General features: G+C 38.3%; 1 protein-coding gene across 2 annotated transcripts in view; it reads right to left on the reverse strand.

Annotated features, from left to right (window-relative positions):
* MORC1 (MORC family CW-type zinc finger 1) overlaps positions 1-24,231 on the reverse strand; it is a 242,683-nt gene that overhangs the window by 140,519 nt on the left and 77,933 nt on the right. For both annotated transcript variants that reach the window (XM_064374590.1, XM_064374589.1), the window contains exons 9-14: positions 21,914-21,948; positions 18,743-18,811; positions 14,966-15,056; positions 13,889-13,997; positions 9,479-9,638; positions 7,772-7,877 (exon numbers count right to left, since the gene is read on the reverse strand). In XM_064374590.1, the coding sequence (XP_064230660.1) occupies positions 7,772-7,877; positions 9,479-9,638; positions 13,889-13,997; positions 14,966-15,056; positions 18,743-18,811; positions 21,914-21,948 (570 nt within the window). The remainder of the gene's footprint in view (positions 1-7,771; positions 7,878-9,478; positions 9,639-13,888; positions 13,998-14,965; positions 15,057-18,742; positions 18,812-21,913; positions 21,949-24,231) is intronic.

The following is a 24,231-nucleotide window of genomic DNA, read 5'->3' on the forward strand; positions in this document are numbered from 1 at the left end:
GAATTAATATCATTAAAATGACCATACTGCCCAAAGCAATTTACAGATTCAATGCTATTCCTATCAAACTATGAATGACATTCTTCACAGAACTAGAAACAAAGCTATCTTAAAATTCATATGGAACCAAAAAACAGCCTGAATAGCCAAAGCAATCCTAAGCAAAAAGAACAAACCTGAAGGCATCACATTATTCAACTTCAAATTATACTACAGGGCTACAGTAACCAAAACAGCACGGTACTGGTACAAAAACAGGCACACAGACCAACAGAACAGAATAGAGAGCCCAGAAATAAGGCTGCACACCTACAACCATCTGATTATCAACAAAGCTGACAAAAAGAAGCAACAGGGAAAAGACTCTCTATTCAACAAATGATGCTGGGATAGCTGGCTGGCCATATTCAGAAGACTGAAGCTGGACCCCTTCCTTACACCACATACAAAAAATAACTCAAGATGAATTAAAGACTTAAATGTAAAACCCAAAGCTACAAAATCCCTGGAAGACAACCCAGGTGGTATCATCCTGGACATAGGAATGGGCAAAGATTTCATGACAAGAAACCAAAAGCAATTGCGACAAGAAACCAAGAGCAATTGCAACAAAACCAAAAATGGACAAATGGGATCTAATTAAACTTAAGAGCTTCTGCACAGCGAAAGAAACTATCAACAAAGTAAACAGACAACCTACAGGATGGGAGAAAATATTTGCAAACTGTGTACCTGACAAAGGTCTAACATCAAGCATGTATAAGGAACTTAAACAAACTTAACAAGAGAAAAATAACCCATTAAAAAATGGGCAAAGGACATGAATAGACATTTTTCAACATAAGACATACATGCAGCCAACAAGCATATGAAAAAAAGCTCAATATCACTGATCGTTAGAAAAATACAAATCAAAACCTACCATCTCACACCAGTCAGAATGGCTAGTATTAAAAATGTCAAAAAATAACAAATGCTAGAGAGGCTGCAGAGAAAAGGGAATACTTGTACACTGTTAATGGGAGTGTATTAGCTCGATCATTGTGGAAAGCAGTATGGCAATTCCTCAAAGAGCTAAAAAGTAGAACTACCATTCAACCCAGGAATCCCATTACTGGGTATATACCCAGAGTAACATAAAGCATTCTGTCATAATGACACATGTATGCCAATGCTCACTGTAACATTATTCACTATAACACAATAGCAAAGATGGAACCTAAATGTCCATACATTACAGACTGGATAAAGAAAATGTGGTACATATATACCATGGAATACTATGCAGCCATAAAAAAGAATAGACCATGTCTTCTGCAGGAACATGGATGGAGCTGGAGGCTTTATCCTTAGCAAACACAGGGAACAGAAAACCAAATACTGCATGTTCTAACTTATAAGTCCAAGCTAAATAATAAGAATACATGGACACACTTGAGGGGAACAACAGACACCAGAGTCTATTTGAGTGTGGAGGGTGGGAGGAGAGAGCAGAAAAGGTAACTATCGGCTACTGGGCTTAATACTGAGTGACGAAATAATATGTAAAACAAACCCCTGTGACGTGAGTTTACCAACGTAACAAACCTATAGAGTACCCTTGCACCTAATATAAAAGTCTAAAAGAAAAGTAATGCTTGGATCTAATTCAGTGGCATGCCTTACATGTAATTTTAAAATCCAAATTAAGATTGCATCCTGGTATCCACATAAAGAAGTCCATGTCCTATGAATGAAATTTAAAACACCTTAATTATAGAATTGCAATATCTAGTATTTACATAAGAACTCTATGTAAGGAATGACAAAGCAGAATTATGGTCCTGTGATTTTGCAGATGAGAATCCATACCAAACTACATAGGAGGTCATGATGAGCACCGACTCATTTGAAAACCCTCCACTAGCCTGTTATCTTCTGTACCCACTCAATACAGGACTTTTGAAAACAATTCTAAACTTCAGTCATCTGTTTGATTGTAAATGAAGTTTACTAAAAGCCATCAACAAGATGGAGGGAAAGAATTAACTAAAGATTTTGCTTTGCACAAATGGATGACTTAAAAGAGAAAAAATACAACTTAATGGAAAAAAAAAATCTACAAAAGTTTGAGATGTGGGATTTGGTCCCAGAGTTCCAAAAAATTACCACAGCATAAACTAGTGAACACACCTAGTCCAGCCCTGAAGAAACATCGTTTTCTGTCATTAGCCCACCTTTATTTTCTTAAGTGTTCGAGGTTCTTGGCATTATCCCCACCCTTTGTTTCAAAATCTTGATTTTCTTTTTTTCTGTTTTTTTTTTTGAGACAGAGTCTTGCACTGTCACCCAGGCTATACCACAGTGGCACGATCTTGGCTCACTGCAATCTCTACCTCCTGAGTTCAAGCAATTCTCCTGTCCCAGCCTCCTGAGTAGCTGGGACTACAGGCATGTGCCACCATACCCAGCTAATTTTTTTTTGTATTTTTAGTAGAGAAGGGGTTTCACCACGTTGGCCAGGACGGTCTCGATCTCCTAACTTCATGATCCACCCGCCTTGGCCTCCCAAAGTGCTGGGATTACAGACGTAAGCCATCACACCTGGCCAAAATCTTGATTTTCTTTTGATTTTTTTACAAAGTTATTTTTTGTATCTTCTTACCTTTCAGGAAACACTGCCTAAGTTTATGGTGACATATAAATTTAAGATAATTTTTGTCCTGCAAATTCAACTCACTTTCTGCATAAAACCCTGAAACCTATGTATGATTCCCTGGCGCTCTCCATAAATCACATTCACAATTCAAAATTCAATATTTCACACATAAAATGCAGACTTCTGTATCATGTGCATTCTGAAATTCTGATGACTGCTATCTATTCGAATGTTTTTTTAATGTAAGTGGACTAATATTGCCAAACCACAGGACACCACTGACCATGTGCTTGAACATCACTTCTACTAAAATTCTCTTGACATGCTTGTCATCTTGACAGAAGACCCTGCCACTGGTCTGATTACTGCTGTTAGTGCCTCAGCCCAAAGCACAATGATAAAAGGTTTTCAATCCTATGTTTAAAACTAATGTAAAGGCTGGGTGCAGTGACTCACACCTGTAATCCCAGCACTTTGGGAGGCCAAGGTGGGAGTATCACCTGAGGTCAGCAGTTTTAAAACACCCTGACCAACATGGTGAAGCCCCGTCTCTACTAAAAATACAAAAAAAAAAAAAAAAAAAATGCCAGGAGTGGTGGCACATGCCTGTAATCCCAGCTACTTGAGAGGCTGAGGCAGAAGAATTGCTTGAACCTGGGAGGCGGAGGTTGCAGTGAGCCAAGATCACACCACTGCACTCCAGCCTGGGCAACAAGAGCAAAACTCTGTCTCAAAAACAAAAAACAAACAAAAAAATGTCAAATATTCACAAGAATTATATGAAAGTTTAGACTTTGACTCAGTAGTTCCCTTCCTGGAAACCTATCATTAAAAAAATTCAAAAAATAAAAAAGTTCATCTACATAATATGTTTATTTCAACATTATCCATAAATAATGTGAAACACTGGGACCAATGCTACTATCCAAAAATACAGGAATAATTATGCAAATTATAATAAATTAATTCAATGGACTATTATAAGTCACTTATGAAATATGACATATTAAGATTAGAGGATAACAGAATAATGTTTAGAGGCAAATCATAAATTTAAAAAATGCAATAAAAATTAATCATAATATAGAAATTAATTTCCTTAAAATTTTTTTAAAACATTGTTTCATTTTTGATTTTACAATAAATAATATTAGAAGGAAAATAAATAATAACAAAACACCTCTTCCCTGAGGCCCAATGAAAGCTTCAAAGTTTGAATTTTCATATTCCTACACATAAAATTAAATTATTTTCAGAATCAACAGGACTCTACTATCTAAGACTAAACCTGAAAATTACATCATTTCAAGATCTGAAAATTGTTTTGTACAGATGTAGAATCCTATCCAGCAGTGATAAAGGGATATAATAATCACCAGAAAAAGAAATGGTAAAAAAAAAGGTGTATTATAATCTGCACTGGATTAAAGGCTCAAATATCAGAAACCATAAATGAAAGAGGACTTAGAAAAAAGATCTACCTTAGACCAGAACTAATCCTTTATGACTAAGAATTAATGTTTTTTTCTAGTCTTCTACCGATGAGAAGTAAAATGTTAAATTTTACCGATGGTGTAAATGTTAGAACCTATGGGACCACACTATTGTCCATAATTTTGTGTGGCTAACTATGTACTATTTTTTTAACAAGTTAAAAATACATGTATGTTGGCCAGATGTCGTGGCTCTCGCCTGTAATCCCAGCACTTTGGGAGGCTGAGGTGGGCACATCACCTGAAGTCAGGAGTTCAACACCAGCCTGGCCAATATGGTGAAATCCTGTCTCTACTAAAAATACAAAAAAATTAGCCAGGCTGGGTGGCACATGCCTATAATCCCAGCTACTTGGGAGGCTGAGGCATGAGAATTACGTGAACCTGGGAGGCGGAGGTTGCAGTGAGCCAAGATGACATCACTGCACTCCAGCCTGGGCGACGGGGTAAGATTCCGTCAAAAAAAAAAAAAAAAGTATATATATATTCTAAGTTTAAAGGGAGATTGGGAGTGATACGGAGGAGACAGTAGGTCAAAATAAATAATGAGGTGGATTTAAGTGCAAACCTTTTTTTTTTTTCAGATGGAGTCTCGCTCTGTCACCCAGGCTGGAGTGCAGTGATATGATCTCTGCTCACTGCAACCTCCGCCTCCCGGGTTTCAGCAATTCTACACCTCAGCCTCCCGAGTAGCTGGGATTACAGGTACTTGCCACCACACCTGGCTAATTTTTTGTATTTTTAGTAGAGACAGGGTTTCACCATCTTGGCCAGGCTGGTCTTGAACTCCTGACCTTGTGATCCACCCACCTCAGCCTCCCAAAGTGCTGGGATTACAGCCATGAGCCACCATGTCCAACCCAAAGGCAAACCTTTTACAGGAGAAAACTACAGAGGCACTGCTACCCCAAGGAGGTGGTGATGCTATCCCTTCCTGGCACCATCATAGTACTCATGTCAGAGGTCATGAAATGTATAGCATCCTTGGTTCAGAAATTATGAACGCTAAAGAGAATTCTTCCTTGTAAAATCCTAGCCCTGTCTTTAAAGGCTTTTCTTATGCTCAAACTGAAAAAATTTTGCTCAAAAACAAATGTAAAAATCCAGTGTGATCTATGTGCCAAAGTGAAAGTGTACATGTTTTAGGTCTGATTCATTTCCTTTATTTTGTAATTAACTGCCTAAATGGCTAGAGAAGCTCTGGCTTCATTACACAATCTGGAAACAGCAAGAACATCTTTCCAACGATATAGCCGTCAAATTATCCCTCTAATAATGTATTGTTTTCTAATGCCAGTGTAGAAATGCCAAGGCACTCTGACAGATAACTGTTTCAAAATGTGTGTTCAAAGTTTTTAAATAGCATGAAATATCGGTTCTGGAAGCAGCTGGCAAGTAGAAGGGCAGAGGCAGCAGGACAAGGGGAAGACAGCAGTGGAGATGCTGATGATTCTGGGACTCCTTTCTGACACTGGCATATTAATGCTGGCACAGAGATTCCCAGCATTTGTGGAACAGCCATTACACTGAATATTTTTTCCAAAAGAAAAAAAAATACATTTCTGTGTATATCAGGAATTCCACATGTTGGAATATGAGAAAAAACATACATCAGTAATAAGGAGAGAAGATAATCTAAAAGTGTGTTATCAAATATTAAATTTGCTAACTGTGGAAAGAAATTTCTAAATTTCACCTCAGAGGGAAAAGCAAAATAAGTTCTCTGTTAACCTGATGTGTCTACTTGGGTCTTAACACCTTAGTCTAAAACCATACGGTAGCTACTGGCCACCTGTGGCTATTGGGCATTAGTCAAATTCATACATGCAGTATGTTGCAAAACACACACTGGATTCAAAGACTTTGTATTAAGAAAAGAACATAAATATCATCAATATTTTTCATATTGAAATTTAAATGACAATATTTCAGATATATTGGATTAAACCATTATTAAAATTAATTTCACCTATTCTTTTTACTTTTCTTAATGTGGCTACCAGAAAATTTAAGATTCTATTTGTCCCTCATTCTGGCTCTCATTATATTTCTATTATACAACACTGACATACAAAATAAATCACACTGGATTAAATTACCTTTACAATCTCTTCTACCTGTAGTGTTCTGAGATTAAAAAACTGCCAGCTCATGCTACTAAGTTTTAAGTAATAATGTTATTTTAGAGAAACCTAGCTTTTGTGACTATTTCATTCTTTCTCCACACCCTTTCATACAGGCCTCTCAGTATCTTCTTGTTCTGTTTCCTATAGATCCCTAATAGCCAACAAAAATTGAATGTCTGTTTATTTATTTACTGCAAATATGCAGTTCACAGAGACATTCTGGACAAATAATAATAAAATTGCCATTTGCTCATATTCCTCTTTGCTTCACACTATCCTGACGCCAGTCTATTTTTAATGATCTGTAATTGAATAATAAATAATAATTGAATAATTATTATTTCATATAATAGAATATAATAATTGAATAATAATTGAATAATTATTATTATTTAATAATATAATAATAGAATTATATTCATTATTCTATATTCAAATATAATATTCAAATATTATATTCATATAATAGAATATAATAATTGAATAATTCAATTATGTAATTGAATAATTCAATAAATAATTGAAAATGAATAATAAACTCTTTTTATTTTTTCAGTTTTAATATCTATAAATTAAGAGTGAAAGTGACGAGTTTCCTCACACAGGGGCACCACTGACGGGGTCCAACAGGCAGACCCCAACCCCATGACAGATGAATAAATTCACTCAAACACAGAATACAGTGAAAGAGCAGGCTGGGGTGTCCATGGCCACTCACCCAAAGAAGTTAATGGCCGCTGGCCCCGACTCCCTGGCCTTGCTGGCCTTTATTCAGCACACATTAAATGACAAAGGCTTTGAGTCAACACCACTAGAAGGTAAAGATTAAAGGCCAGGTTCTGAGGCTTAAAGCAAACTCCATTTGTGGGTAATAAACTTCTGCCAACCCCTGAGTAGGAGACAGTCAAGCGCGGACGGGCAAAAGTTGGTCTTAGGACAACAAGCCATTTAGATAAACTCCTTTGCACTCCCCTGTTAACTGCTCTATGTTTCAAGCCTCAAGATAAAATAACTAGCTGCCTTCAGCCCCTATTCTCTCATCTGAAGCTATGTAAACCACCTGGCCTTTGAAGGGGGTTTTGTGACTATTTCCTATAACTATCCCTAATACTTTTCACTTAATATTTTTGCCACCACCTTGACTGAACAACCACATCAAGGTATTAGAGAACTTTGGAAGTCTTATATTCCAGTGGTCCCTAAACATACTGGCACTTCTGAATCACCTGGAGAATGTCTGAAAAAGGACTAATACCTACGCTTGATATCTGGACATTCTGACTCAGTAGGCTGAGATGAGCCCCAGATCCTATACTTCTCAAGAAACATCCCAGGTCACTCTGAGGCTTAGACAAAGTTTGGAAACCAGTGGTCTAGCCTAACTTTATCAGTAACTAGGATAAGACGAATTGTCCCAGTGCTAAGGCCCAGTGACCTCAGACCTGGAGCCAGGATGCAGGGCTCCTAACTCTAGCTCACCACCATTGTTGAAAGACATCCTGTCAAACACATACTCTTCCAGAGCTCCAGCCATCAGTATATCTTCTGTGTCAGTTTTAACATCCAACTCTGGTTCTCCATTAAGCAGAAGATTCAAGTTATAAATAACCAGCAAAGTACCTGGTAGAAAAATAGATGTTTGACTTGTCAGTATTTTAAATACACAAAATGTTAGTCATTGTGCTATCGTCTCATCTATGGAACTGAGTCTGCTATAAAATTTTCTTTTGTACTTTAGTAAATAGTATGTTTGGCTAAGTCTTGGGCTAAGCCAAGACACATCTTATAGCAAGTTCCACTCCCTGCCAAAGAGTGTTGAGTTTCTACAGTATGGTGCCTCTTATTACTATTCAATTCACTACAAGTCTTTCAATGTGGATTTTTAAACTTTGGCACTCTTTTCATAATTTGCATTATAAAATTTGTTAAGAGCCTGAGCCAAGCTTGTGTTATAGGTAAAGCTCTCATTGGTAGTACTGAATTCAACACATATAAAAACAAAGAAGTGTTTTTAAATATTGTACAAATAAGAAATACTGTTTTCATACACTACAGCAGGTGTTGGTTAAATTCTTTCTGTAAAGGGCCAGATAGTAAATATTTCAGGCTTTGCAGGCCATACAGTCTCTGTTGCAACCATTCACAATGCAGCTCTGCCACTGCAGCATGAAAGCAGCAGTGGAGAATGCATAAATGAATGAGTGTGGTTGTGTTACAATAAAACTTAATTTACAAGAACAGATATGGGCCCACATTTGATCTGAGACCATAATTTGCAGACCCCTGCTCCAAGGCATGGTTAACACAAAAAGTCCAAATTATTTCCAGTTGATTATGATACTAAGTCAAACAGGATCATCAGAGAAATTAAAAAGACAACTAATTATACTTTTCTCTTTGGTAGTTCTTAAACACAAGGGAGAATAGCATAGTAGCTAAGAACATGGGCTTTCAAGCCTAAATGCCTGTGTCTAAATCCTGGATCAACTGTGTCAATAGATATAGTACATTCGACATGTTGAACAGAAAGTTGGTGGAGGTGGAAAGAATGGGGAAAAGATCTGCTAATCTAGAGAAGAACGTCTGCAATGCTTTTGCTGTTTGCCACGGAAACATGAATTTGTTATTTTACAAGTTTCTAACTCTCTTTACACACCTGTTATGACCCTATCTCAAATGATGCAGTAAGTATCTCCCAACTTTGCTATCTAATGAAGCAACTGTGGGGTCCCCGTGGTCATAGCCTAAACCAGCCTCTTCTCACCCAGTTTCACCAAGCTTATGCAAGTACACATCCTTCTCCCAGTGTCAGGGATTTACAGTACTTCATGTTTGGATGCTCTTAAGACAAAGCTCATATGGATAAAATAAATGACTGTCCCCAGTGTGAATCTACATGAGCTTGTAAGAACACAAAAAAAATGAAAACACATGTACAGTGTCTTTCATAAGACACTGAACACAATGGTGAAACCCCGTCTCTACTAAAAATACAAAAAAATTAGCTGGGCACAGTGGCGCGTGCCTGTAATCCCAGCTACTCAGGAGGCTGAGGCAGGAGAATTGCCTGAACCCAGGAGGCGGAGGTTGCGGTGAGCCGAGATCGCGCCATTGCACTCCAGCCTGGGTAACAAGAGCTAAACTCCGTCTCAAAAAAAAAAAAAAAAAAGACACTGAACACAAATACTTCCATCAAATTGTCATAGTTTTGATGATCTTACCACATTTTCCATAGATCACATCAAATTGCTGCATCAATTCAGCTTCAGTTTTAAATGGGGAGTATTTATAAATTATAGATAATTCCACGGAGAATTTCTGGGGATCATCTGTGACAGATTCTCTGGTTCTTGTTAACCACGAGGGTATTGGAACTACAACCTATTTAAAAAAATCAATTTATTATGAAATACACAAAAAACATTATTCTTTTGTCTTATCTATTTAATTCCACTCTTCATCTAGACAAATTACAAAACACTAAGTTAAAAGTTCATTTTCCTCCTACAATCTAGTTGTATAAGAGACACATAACAAACGTGTATAGACAGAATTGTATTTTAAAATACTCCACTGCGGAATATGGTAACAGACGGAGTGTACTTCAACTTCCTCTTGAAGGGTAGAGTGGCAGCGGAAACAACAGAATCAGCATTTTAAAAGTTGAAAAGCAGATGACAGCATGCGCAAGAAAAGCAATCTAAAGCCCAAGCCAGAAAGAAAAGCCAGCCTGATTTGCAATTCAGAATTCCTACAGTGAAAGGCTCAGGGACTGATGGCAAGCGTTAACTCTAGAGTTGGTGTAGAGGGAAAGAAGAACTAGAAGTAACATCTAGATCCCCATCTGACAACAGCTCCTCTCCAACTCCCAGGGTCTGGATATTTATTTTCTGGAAAGAGAAATGGATTTCTCGACTGGAAGACATGCCAGGCACTGCTGTTAGGGCGCCTTGGTGAGGTTAGATAGACCGAGTGAAAGTATACTTTGCAGATGCTGAGAACCTCAGATCTCGACTCCCATTTGTCTCTCAGAAGCTGACAGGCCTATAGGCAGAAGACTAGGAGTCTTTCTTATAAAAATCTGATCAACCCAGAAAGGAAGACACAAGACAATTATATTAAGGATTCCCCAATAAAAAGGCTCAGTTAGATCACATTATTGTGACAGTCACCGCAGCCAAGCCCTACTCACACTCTCAGAGCTTGCACTCAGCATTTTATTGGACTAATCTTTAACATATTCAGAATTAATGACCATCTAGATAAGAAAAGCTTCCAATATGATAATAGAGAACAAATGATCATAAACAAAGCAACTCAGTGAAAACAGAAACCATAAAAAGATGAAAATTTCAACAGGGCAAAAATCAATTATTGTTAATATCTTCAGAGTTATTCAAGACAATACTGAATCCATGAAACAGAAATGAGATATCCTTGAAAAAGAAACATTCAGAGAATAAGAAAGACTTCTTAGAAATTAAGACTATGATTACAGAAAAAAAAAATTCAGTGGAAGTGTCAGTCACTTTGAATCAGAGTGACTCCATCTTGAACAGGGGCTGGGTCAAATAAGGCTGAGACCTACTGGGCTGCATTTCCATGGTAGGCATTCTTAGTTACAGGATGAGATAGGAGGTGGGCACAAGATACAAGTCACAAAGACCCTACTGACCCAGCTTCACAAAGAAGCTGGTCAAATCCCACCAAAACCAAGATGGTGATGAAAGTGATCTCTGGTCATCCTCACTATTCATTATATGTTAATTATAACATATCAGCATGCTAAAAGGCACTCCCACCAGTGCCATGACAGTTTACAAGTGCCATGGCAACGTCAGGAAGTTGCCCTATATGATCTAAAAATGGAAGGAAACCTCAGTTCCTGGAATTGCCCACCCCTTTCCTGGAAAACTCATGAATAATCAGCCCCTTGTTTAGCATATAATCAAAAAGTAACTACAGGTATACTCAGTTGAGCAGCCACGGCTGCTGTTCTGCCTAAGGAGTAGTCATTCTTTTATTCCTTTACTTTTTTCTTAATAAACTTGCTTTCACTTCACTCTATGAACTCGCCTTGAATTCTTTCTTGCATGAGGTCCAAGAACTCTCTCTTGGGGTCTGGATACCCCTTTCTGGTAACAAAAGGGTTCAAAAACAAATGTTAGAAAATCTTCCAGAAAAAAAAAATATATATATATAAAAACAGGAAAGAAAGGCTAAGAAAATTAGAGAACCATTTCCAGAATCTAATAGCTAAAAAACAGGAGTTACAAAAGGATAAAAGGGAGAATATGAATAGAAGAAAATCACCAGATATTACAAGAAACTATCCCAGAATTGAAGACTATGAGTTTCCAAATCAAAAAGATCCAACAAGTGACCAGCACAATGGATGTAAATAGACCAGGCAAAGGCAAAACATTGAAATCAGAATACTGGGACAAAGAAGATTATTTTGACCTTCAAAGAGTAAAGGTTAAAAAAAAAAAAAAAAACAGAAAACGAATGGGTCACATACAAGATTAAGCAATTAAATGGCTTGAGACTTCTCAATAACAACACTAGAAACTAGATAATAGAGCAAAACCTTAGAAATTGTGAAGGAAAAGAAATTCCAACCTAGAAATAATACCAAGCCCAAGTGTTAGGGTAGAACAAAAACCTTTTAATGCATGTGAGGTCTCCAAATATTTTGCCCTCTGTGTTCCCTTGCTCAAGAAGTCACTGGAGAACATGCTGTACCAAGAAGAGGCAGCAAGCTACAGAAGACAAGAGATCTAGAATCTGAGCGCTGACGCAGAAGAGAGGGAAAGGGAATCACCAGGATGATGGCAAAGGCAGATCCCCGGATGGCAGCCGAACACCGCCATGGAGGCAGGGGTGTGAGCTGTGGCACAGGAAAAGGCCCCGGGCAAACTTTATTGGGAAGATGGGACCAAAAGGACAGCATTTTGAGACTGGGGTTAGCACAGTGACAAGAACACAGAAAACCAAGCAACTATTCAGAGATAGTAATACACATAAAAATCCAAGCAGTCAATTATTAATTTTAGGGGAAATAAGTTGTACATGAAAAGGAAAAATAATAGGTTATGACTTGGTATAATTTGAACAGTGTTTATAAAGTCTTATAAAGTAAATACTGAATATTGCCATAACTAAAATTAAAGCGATGTTGAGAATGGGAGATGAGAAGACTGTTTATATGATAGAAACTGAGAAAAAGGGTATGTAAATCCTCTTTTAAAGTGGGAGGTTAATAGCTAATGCCTACATAAAATCAAGAAGTAGCAATACAAGCATGCTATTTAGAGACACGCAGGTAAATGTCAAAAGAACAGGTTTTTTTATTTTGCATTTTTTGAGACAGGGTCTCAGTATGTTGCTCAGGCTGGGCTCAAACTACTGGGCTCAAGTGATCCCCCCTCTTCAGTGTCCCAGGTAACTGGGACTACAGAGGGGCTGCACCATGCCCAGATAGAACATGTTAATATTGTTGCAAGAGGTTGTCTCTGTGGAAGTAGAAATGGGAAGTGGTTGCTGTCTTATAGTTTTTTTTAAAAAGGGAATGGCCCATTTTAAGAAAGCTGTAATTAAGGGTTAGCCCAATTTTCCAAGCCCTTTACACACATAACATGCAACATCAATGCTTAAAGCATCATTTTTCCTCAGGTCAGGCTCCCACATGGCTTACTCCTTTTTTGCCTGCAGACTGCTCCTGTCACCCAGCCCCACCCACTGGCAGTCTCATAGCATCACACCATCCGTCCAAACTCCACATGCATCTCCAGGTCTGAGACTTGTTAGAGCCGTTACTCCCCAGTACCAGCTTTTCCAGCTACAAGTTGTACTCTCTCCATAAAACCCTCATTGGCCACTCGAGGCCCTCTAATCTCTCCATCCATATCATTGCTTTTGATAATCTGCTAAAGGCAGACACACAGACTCATTGAGGAGTATTCCTTTTAAATACTGTCATTTTTTAAATCCAATTCATATATGTCTACCTTAGTTTGTGATAAAGCTGAAAACTCTGAGATGGCCATATGATCTTCTGCTTCTTTTCCACCTTCCATAGAGTCTATCCAGTACTAGGCAGAGAGTAGTTCCTCAACATGTATTTGTTGTCTTTAATTATAACTGATAGTCATAATAATAAAACTCAGGCACTTATAATTAACAGAATGCCTCTGGATCAGCTAACAGAGTTGAAATTATGGTCACCAGAGTTACAGTTTTAAGTCCATTTTGCATTCAATTTCTTTACATTTTGTATTCCAAATCTTTGACTCCAATATTTTATTTATTTTTAAAATGACAATCCATTTATGGCACATATGGTGGAAAGATTTTGCAGGTTTCTTCTAAAAAGCTCACCATGCCTAAGGGAGCCTCTTATTTTGGGAGATTTGAGCACTTGGATCATGAAAATGTTCTCAGAAAAGAGTCAAGAGGATAGGCCTTTGATGTCCCCAGAATGTCTAAATACCTTCCCTCCATTTCCCAAACATATTCCTAAGTTTCTAAAATCGTATCAGAAAGAACCCATGACAAGACTTCACCTTCTGAGAGAGTAAATGAAAGCAACGCCATTGTTATGGGAATAGAAGGAAAGCCTCAACTCTTACCTCACTAAGACCTTCTTCTTCACAGAACGTCTGAGAAAAAAACACACAGGTCATCGTTTCTTCCTTCTTCGTAAAAAGAATAAAGTCTTTTCCAATTCTCATGGACCCACTATATTAAAAAGGAAGAACACCATGTTTTAAATCTCAACTACTGAAAAGGAAGAGCAGGCAGGCTGCTACCACTATGTACTGTCAGGATGTTCTTTTTAGCACTCTGTTTTGCTGACCCGTCATTAAGAGGGTACAAATGTTTTTTTTAAGTAAAGCAGAAGAATTTGAGCTAAGCCAGCCCCATACTCTTGCTTGAGACTTGGCTGCTGGGGAAAAGGTCCATTCAGGGCTCAAAAGAACAATCATCTATCTCAGGCAGGAGCCACACAAGTGAACCTCATGTTCTCACCTCATGTCCTCACAATGCAGCATACTAAAAAAATGAGCTGCAGGCCCAGCACCTAGGTTAAAGTATGCTTTGAGAAACAACAGAACAGAGAAATGCAACAAAGCCCTAAAGTCCAGGGGTACTGCTTCAGGAATCCCTGAAAAAGGATTTATTTTATTACATGGGAGAATTAGCTTTTAAAATGTTATAAAGATAAAAGTCAGTTATGGGCCAGGTGCAGTGGTTCATGCCTGTAACCTCAGCACTTTGAGAGGCAGAGGCGGGGAGATTACTTGAGGTCAGGAGTTCAAGACCAGCCTGGCCAACATGGGGAAACCCTGTCTCTACAAAAATACAAAAATTAGCCAGGCATGGTGGCTCATATCTGTAATCCCAGCTACTCAGGAGGCTGAGGGAGGAGAACCTCTTGAACCTGGGAGGCTGAAGTTGCAGTGAGCCGAGATCGCGCCACTGCACTCCAGCCTGGGTGACAGAGTGAGACTCTGTCTCAAAAAAAAAAAAAAAAAAGTCAGTTATGCATATGGAAATTCCAAAACAAAGTAGTAGGTCACACCCTGACTCAAATTTATATTCTTTTTAAAGCTTCACACGCCTACATCATTCTGTGTAAGTTGCTTTAACTAAACAGTGTTCCCAGTAACAATAATGTATGTCTTAAGGGCAAAAAAAATGCTTACCTTTTAAGAGCATTGCCGTATTGCCCAATGAACTTCAAGGTTGACAGCCGTTTTTTGGATCTTCCAAAGTAAATGACGTCTGAAGCTTCCTCTGTAATTGACAGTGACTTTTAAGGTGGTTAGGAAGACTCTTTGACACTGGCCTAAGGCCCAGTTGTCAGGACCTCACATGTCGTCAGAACATCAGGGTAAATCCATAGCTCTTGGGTCAGCCCAGAGACAAGGATTTTCATCAGGATCCATAGTCTCTGACAAGGGTCTTAACTGTATTACAGTCAGCCCAAGGTACTGCGGGCTCCACATTCATGAACTCAACTAATCTTGGACCGAAAATATTCAGGAAAAAAATTAATTGCACCTGGACTGACCACGTACAGACTTTTTTTTTGGGGGGGGTCATTATTTTCTAAACAAAAAAGTATAACAACTAATAGCATTTATACTGCATTGGGTATTATAAGGAATCTAGAGACGATTTAAAGTATACAGAGGGATGTATAGATGTTATATGGAAATACTGTGCCATTTTCTTTCATGGACTTGGTCGTCCACAGCTTTTAGTATTCTAGAAAGGTCCTGGAATCAATACCCTACAGATAATGAGAAACAACTGTATACTAAAGGAGATGAGACAGACCTAACCATGTGACCTTAGGTAGAGTTTAGAAGTCTGTAAGAGGGAACTACTGAATACTTATATCATGGTGTTGCTGACGAAGATAAATGAAACAAATTAATGGAGATGATGTATTTGTGAAATCCCAAACGCAAAACTTGGCACTTGCTGGGTGCTAACAAATTGTAAGTGTTATAATTATTTGTACCACTAGTAATTTCCCCACGAATTTAGCCCTTAACCAGGCCCACATGAGACTAAGAGAGGCAGGATGGCTTCTGCTCTGATACTTCCTGGGAGGGAAGGCTAATCATTTCAGACTTTCCAAGTCATTCTCCTGACCTCTCCAGGTATTCTGGAATTCTGGAGAGTAATCCTTTGGACTTCAGAATATATTAACACCAACCTCCAGGGCCAAGAATGTTCTTCTTGTTGGCCTACCTGAATACATGCTGTAGAATTATCCTGAGGACCCTGTGTCAGTCTGGGTACAGACATGCTATTGTTCAGTGGCACATGGTATGAGGTATGTAAAAGCCACCAAATACTCTGCTTCTCCGAAACTAACTGGACTTTCTATGACGTGTTCTTATGAGGTATTAGGCATTAGGTGGGGATATCCATAATGACAATATTAGCTAACATTTATTGTTTTTTTTGTTTTTTGTTTTGTTTTGTTTTAGATGAAGTCTCGCTCTGTCGCCAGGCTGTAATGCAGTGGCACGATTTCAGATCACTGCAACCTCCGCCTCCCAGGTTCAAGCAATTTCCCTGCCTCAGCCTCCTGAGTAGCTGGGACTACAGGCACGCACCACCAGGTTCAGCTAATTATTTTTTTGTATGTATTTTAGTAGAGATCGGGTTTCACTATGTTGGCCAGGATGGTCTTGAACTCCTGACCTTGTGATCTGCCCGCGTCAGCCTCCCAAACTGCTAGGATTACAGTTTGAACCACCACGCCCAGCCTATTATTTGTTTAGTACATGATAGGTACTATGTTATAAACTTACACACACAGCTTAATTAATATTTACAACAAAACAAGAAAGGGATTATTATTAATATGACCTGCATGTCACAGAGGAGCAAATGTAAGTCTAAGGAGTTTAAGAAAACTGCTCAAGGTCACAGAGCTGACAGATGGTACAGCTAGGATTATAACCCAAAATTGTAAGTCTTGGTACAGACACGGTATAGCTCTGAACTAAATCCCATGTGTTCATTACACAGTATGTGAATGCACATGCACGGTTGCCAGGTTCTGAGCATAGGAATAAAACACTGAACAGGCCAGGCATAGCTCCTGCCTTGGACAACATTATGTCATGGTAGGAGAAACAGATTGAAATTAAACTAATAAACAAGATCATTTCTGACTGAGAGTATTAAGTGAAGAAAACCAAACCAGGATAATGCGATAGAGAATTGACAGGAATGTCGCCTGCAGGCGGAATGATCAGGGAAGGCCACTGGCAGATGGCTAACATGAGATGGATTCCAATGCTGAGGGGCCAGCCGTGTGTGGGTGGAGTGTTCTAAGTGAGGAAGTGGCAAGAATAAGAAAAGGCCAAAGAGGCGCACAGGGCCAAATAATATAAGGCCTTGGAAGCAAGGCTGAGAGCACAAATTTTATCAAGTAATGGAAAACCACTGAGAGTTTTCAGCAGGAAAATGATAGGATAAAATGTACATTAATAGAAAGAAAATCACTCAGGATGCTACGTGGGAAATGGACTATAAAGGGGCAAGACTAGAGATTTTTTTTTAAAAACCCAGAAGTACTGTAGTCATTTTCTATAGGTCAAGATCGATCTAGCTCCGTTTGAACAAGGGATAGATTCTACTTTTAGTCATCTTCCTTTACCTTTATTACTACTTGATGCTACTATGTAACTAAAGTGTGAGTTTCTTCTGAAGGTCTGAATATTCGTCACTTGTCTGTGTTTCAAACATTTTGTTCATGACCCATATAAAAAGAGTTGCTTCTTTTCATAAGAAATTCCCTTAGAATATATCACATGTATTCTGTCATTTATTTTAGAACTTAAAAAAATGAACTTAATATTCAGGCTAGAAATGAAAAATTACTTTTTTCAGCATGGGTTTTTTTTTTTGTTGTTGTTGTTGTTGTTGTTGTTGCTACGAACTCTTCTTTCTAATTTACTTAAACATTAAAAGACCAAGAATACCTTCAATCAAAATGAACTGGAAAAATCAAAATTACCCAAAATCAGAACAAAACTGGTGAAACAGTCTTTCTAAACTTGTTAATAAACACTCTTCAACTACTCAGACCAAGAAGAAACTTCAGAGCTGAAAGAAGACATCTGCTGTACTTCAAATTCTCAGCTTCTAACAGCAAATCAATATCTGAGCATATCAATGCATCCTTTCCTTGGTTATGAAACTGACCATGGCCGTTCCATATTACTGGAACTCTCTCATCATTTTTTAAATCTAGTGGTCAAAAACCCCAGCTTGTGGAACACACAGTGTTTAAAGAATTCAGGAATACAATATCTAAAACAACCCAATGCCCTCAGATGGAATAACATTTCACTTTCACAGCACACAGACACTGTGTACCCATAACGTGCTGGCTTTGTGCTAACCTTGAATACACAAAGTTAAGTCATGAGATCTATTGTAGATGCTTTCATTATGATGGGAACATTCATTTGAAGCAACTAAATCTTTCAAAATGCAGAGGAAAAAACAAGGCTAAAAACAAGGAGAGGTAACCTCTACTTCAAGGTTAAGCAAAATTAAAAATAGCCTAAAGGCACAAGAAACTGCCTGGGGCTCTCACTAGCAATACCTAAAGGATGAGCTAAAAACAACCTCAGAGTCCGTTCAGTGACTGTTTGCCTTCCATTCACTCCCAGATGCTTACTTCTTACAATCAGTAACATTTGCCTTTCATTTTTCTGACAATATTTATATACATTTACTTTTTGCCTTGATTTAGATGGTTACAATAAATTTACTCTGCCAGCTGGGATAGTTAAACCTAAAAAGTTCAACAATAAGTTTGGGGTTCATTTTCCTTAATAGCTTCATACCTGTTTTTGAATAGATAGCTCAATTTATTTTTATTTGTTTTGTAGGTTTTCAGACTGTTTCATTTAACAGCCAGTTAGGTATCTAGATAATTAACTTACCAGGGCTCATGCCACATCCATCATCCAGGAAACACAACATGAATCCACCCTGCAGTTTTTCATTATCCACTGTAAGAGAAAGCAGTTATTACTAATAAATATCAGGCTTAATTTGTTAGTCAGAAAGTCATGTTGCTAGAATAATTATTCGTCTTCCTCCAATGCAGCCGCAGAGTGACAGTTATGGCACAAAGATGGAGCCCAGAGTGGAGTCTTGGCTACAGCTTCACAAGAAACTGCAGGGGAAAAACAATCATGTAACATAAAGGCTTTAAATTAACATAAAACATCTACGTGTGAAAAAATAATGTATACCGCAGGACATGTTCTGCTCTGGAACTGGATCAGTCCTTTAAACTTCAGGCATTTCCTCTCTGTGGGAAGGGAAAAAGGTAAATGGTGAAGTGACCCCAGGACTCCTCTCTCAAACTGACCAACCTTTGTGCCTTTCCACCAAAGCATAATTATAAAAGAAATCTAGGCCGTTCTTATTAAATCCATCAGGCTCCCTTCTAAGCAGTTAATTCCCATAAGAGCCATTTGTGAGTGTTTCTTCATGGGAGCAAATATTTGCCTCTTGAAGACATATTTAATTTTTGAAAATGGTTATTTAAAATCAATTTTGATGATTTAAAGATATCATTCAATTACATAATATTAATCTTTGGTTTACAAAAATGTTGGAGGTAGGCTGGGTGTGGTGACTCATGCCTGTAATCCCAGAACTTTGGGAGGCTAAGGCAAGAGGATCACTTGAGGCCAGGTGTTCAAGACCAGGCTGGCCAAGGTAATAAGACTTCATCTCTAAAATAAATAAATAAATAAGGTTAAAGATGTAACTAAAACTAATGAGACTAATTTCAGTGCCCAGTTTATAAACTGGCCCTGACAATAATTTCAGCAGTTGGACATACGAGTTCTAGCACATTTCTCTCTCTTAAATGACAGTATTATTCAGGAATAATTTATGCACAATAAACTGCACGTTTAAAGTACACAATTTGACAAATTTTAACATATATACACACACACACGTGAAATCATAACCACAATCACAGTAGTGAATATATCCACACCTCAAATATTTCCTCCTGACCCTCTGTAAACCCTCCCATCGGCCCCTTCCATGTCCTATCACCCTCTCCTTACCCTCAGGCAATCACTGATACGCTTTCTTTCCAGCACTTTTATTAAGTCAACTTCTCTCTTCAAAAGTCAGCTAGAGACTCACGTGGTAGCTCACGTCTGTAATCCTAGCACTTTGGGAGGCCAAGTAGGGAGAATGGCTTGATGCCAGGAATTCAAGACCAGCCTGGCCAATATAGTGAGACTCTATGGCCACTAAAAATTAAATATAAAAAAATAGCCAGGCATGGTGGTGCATGCCTATAATCCTGGCTACTTGGGAGGCTGGAGCAAGGAGATCACTTGAGTCCAGGACTTCGAGTTTACAGTGAGCTATGAATTCCATTCCACTGCACTCCAGCCTGGGCAACAGAGAAATGAACAAATACGTAATATACCAGGCAATGACAAGGGCTAAAAGGGAAAACAATAAAGCAGGACAAGAGAACAGAGAGAGAGACCTTGTCTCAAAAAAAAAAAAAAAAGGTCACCTAGAATTGATATTTTAAAAAGTAAGTTTCAAGAGAGCACATGAACACATACTTATAAAACATTTCTGTATTGTCTCTCTCTCCCCATTAGGATACATGTTCCAGGGGAACGCAGGCTTCATTTTGCTGAGTGCACTATCCCCAGCACCTCGAATGACAGATAGTAAACTATTACTGAATAAGTTAATCAATCTGTGAACTAGTCTACCTTCATTTGTTTTCTCATAATTATTATTTAGACAGGAATATTCTTTTCTTCCTGGAGTATCTGACAAAAATCACATCCATATTTCAAGCCCTAGCCCCTTAACATGAGGCATAATTTCTTCTTTCTCTGTGTATCCACCATACTTTAAATCTCTCCTAGGCCAGAGTGTTTATCCTATTTTACGCGACGTAATTGGATATGGAAGGGAAGATGACTTTTTCTCACTAGAGAGGCCCTATTCTGTGCTTTCATTCACTTTTCCCCGGTAGAGGTGAGCTCACTCACCTACTGGTCACTTAGAGAAGAATAAACTGGGGAGGCTCAGTTCTGACCCTGCATTTTCCTCTTGGAGAGAGCTGCCTGTGGAGAGGATGAGTCCTGATCCCTTGTCCCAGGGCAGAGGAGCTTCAGAGGAAGCCCGACTCCACTAGGCCAGTGAGACCACGTGATCACGGGGTCTGATCTGCAAGTCCGTGTGCTCTCTCACACTAAGCTACATACTCCAGCCTAACCTTTATCAGCAATAAAGGCTGACTCTTTTTATTTCTCAAGTTTTTCAGGACCTGGAGAGGAGAAGGAGATGAAGAGTGTCATTTATTGTTTCCCCAGTTATCTCAAGAGGTCCATGACTATCTCTCTCATGAAGCATAAGCACTCCTCTGGCTCAGAACACTCAGTTAACTGAGGTGCTTTTTAAACAGAGATACGGATTTAGATCATAGACCATATCCTATCACCTGTGACCAATAGCCACTATTGCAGAAGAGCTGACAGATATATGGTAGGAATGCAGCGTGACTACCTGGGCATTTCTCTAGGTAGTGTTACCCACAGAGCTGATCACAGAACCTATTTTTGTTAGCAGCATAGTCTAATGACGTAACTAATGAGAGCAATAAATACTTGATGACTACAAATAAAGTCAGCAAAGAAAACAGGTTTGGTTTGGATTTTCTAGCCCTCATACTGCACATGCACTTACACACTTTAAAACTAATAAGTTGGGAATGATGTATGCTTCATTATGAAAAACCATTAAGTCAATATGCTTTTTAAAATAAAACTGCTTCTCATGGCAGGTAAATTGAGTGCTCCAAATCACTCTGATACATTCACAAAACTCTGGAAGATCTAATTTTGTAAATGGGTCCTTTAGCACACAAACAATCGGACTCTTAGAGTACACTTTCCTCACCCTGGCTACCCACAGGGTCACTGTACCCACAAAGCACTTAGATTACATTAAAATTATATAGAACGTGGTTTTATTTCGTGAAATAAAATACAAGCAAAATAACTATGGCTTTCCATTAGAAGAAAATAAAAGAAGAAAGAAAATCTGCTCACCTGAAAAGACATCAAGTCTTGCAGCCCCTGCATCTCTGGAAACAATACAAAAATATTATTGCTTTAAATGAAATGAACTGCTTACATGAGGTATAACCTATTTATTGTCAGATATCAAACAATACAAAAATTCACTTAAATTACTTCAAAATCAATTTATAAAATGTTCCACTGTGCTATTATATCATAAGACCTGTGATTATTTGAGTCATAATTTGAGAATATTCAAAAGACTGCAACTCAGACATATGAAAAAAGAGATGTAATTAAGTGGAAATTACACAAAAAACTAACAAAATGGATATAATTAAAAAAAAAAAAAGCTGGCTGGCAAATAATCCAGAAGTCATGGAATGTTTTTCATATTTTAGTTCAAAACAAAAAAAAGAAAAATCAAATTACTAGGCACTGTAAGAAGACATTTTAAAGAACATATATGAAAAGAAAGACATCCAAATGTTAATAGGAGTTTTCTCTATGTTAGAACTTGGAAAACTATAGCCCATGGATCAAAATGGCCCATCAACTGTTTGCAAATAAAGTGTTATTGGAACACAATCACGCCCATTCATTACATAGTACCTAAGCTTGCCTCCGCACTACAATGGCAGAGTTGAGTAGTTTTAAAGGAGACCCTGTATCCCACAGAGGTGAAAATATTTACCATCCAGTCTTTTACAGAAAAGGATGCTGACCCCTCTTCTAGGTGATGAGAATACTGATGTAGATTAGGTTTTTTTAAATAATTTCTCCTTTTTCTAAAATTCACAGGTATTATTTTTGTATTTTTTTTACAATTACTTTCAAAAGTAAAATTTTTAATAGGAAAGGAGAAGGGGCCGGAAGACTGTGGCTTCAATATCGTGGATGTGAGAGAAAGGAGGAAGGCATAGGCAAGGAAGTCTTCGCTGATGAGGAAGAAGGTGTGTTAAGGAAGGAGTGAGTCTACGAGGAAGCTCAGTGCAACAACAGCAACCACGTAACTCTGGTGAGGAAACCTGAGTCTCTCTCAGTTTCCATCAGTTCTGAACCCAAAACTAGCCCAAACAAATCTGAGTAGGTACACTGTACTCGCTCCACAAGCCTAGAAGTTAGTCCCATATAGCTTCTTCCTCTGGCCAATTGCTGCTTCTCAGCCCTCCCTATATAACACTCTAGAGTTACCACTGCCATTTCTTGAGCACCTCCTATGTGTCAAGTAAGCACTGAATGATGTATTTGTGAAAATTCTCTTCTAATCCTTACCATAGTTCCATAACAATAGGTATCAATATCTCCATTATATAATCATGCATTACCCAAAGGACCATGTACACAGTAAGTGCTTAATAAACGCCACTGTACTGAAATCAAAGTTTTTAAAGAGAGAGTTTTTCATGCAGCACTTCCACGAATTAAGGCATAAAATAACTCACCTTTATCATATATTAAGACATTTTATAATAATCTTTGCTCTTTAGCCCAGGATACTTCCTCTCTGGAGAGCTATTGTATTAGGAAGAGAGCCCTAACAAATCCTTCCTACATCACCACATATTCTTCTCCTCTCTCTACAATATTCTTTTAATATCTTTCCATTCTCATTTTTAAAACTACAGGAAATCATTAAAATATTGACTACAATGATATAAAATAATTTCTTAGAATAACATGGGGACTTCGTAAAGCACTCCTTCATAAGACCAACTGAGTATCCTGAGTAAGTCTGTAAACAGTTTCTTTTGATGTCAAATACTAGCATCTAAGCAGTGGTGGAAAACTCAAATGTCCATGAAGAAAGAGGGACTGAAGGGTTGAGGCTGTCCATGGGGGAAAACTGGAAATGGGGCAAAGCCGAAGGCATGGGCTGGTCCCAAGAGAGCACCTGCTACTCCCCTCCAGCCCTGATCCCGTGGAGCAATGTGGCCTGCAGGTTGCTACTTCTCCTAATCTTTCAAGGAAGGCAGAGGGCCCACATTTTTTATTTGGTATCTCCAACATTTTAAACCTTATAAACAATTCCTTCTTCCTCCCTTTTCTTTATAAACACTGTACAAACTTTCACTATGAGCCGAACACACATAAGACAGGCTGGACCTGGTCAAGGGGCTATCAGCTTACAAATGCTGCTCTAAGGATTACTTTACTGATCACATTTCTTTCAGTCCCCTGTGTCTGAAGTCAATCTTTCTTTCCCAATCACCCAATCACCCTCTACTACGTAAACTGGTTCCATTGTTCTATTTCTTCCACATTCTGATTTTACTTGTCCTCCTTTATCGAATGAATGAAAGAAACAACTTCAAAGGAGAAAAGACAGTTGCAAAAATAGACAAATG

Source organism: Aotus nancymaae, unplaced genomic scaffold (assembly GCF_030222135.1).
Source record: "Aotus nancymaae isolate 86718 unplaced genomic scaffold, 86718_ANA_hifiasm-v0.15.2.pri h1tg000011l, whole genome shotgun sequence".
Classification (NCBI taxonomy): Eukaryota; Metazoa; Chordata; class Mammalia; order Primates; family Aotidae; genus Aotus; species Aotus nancymaae.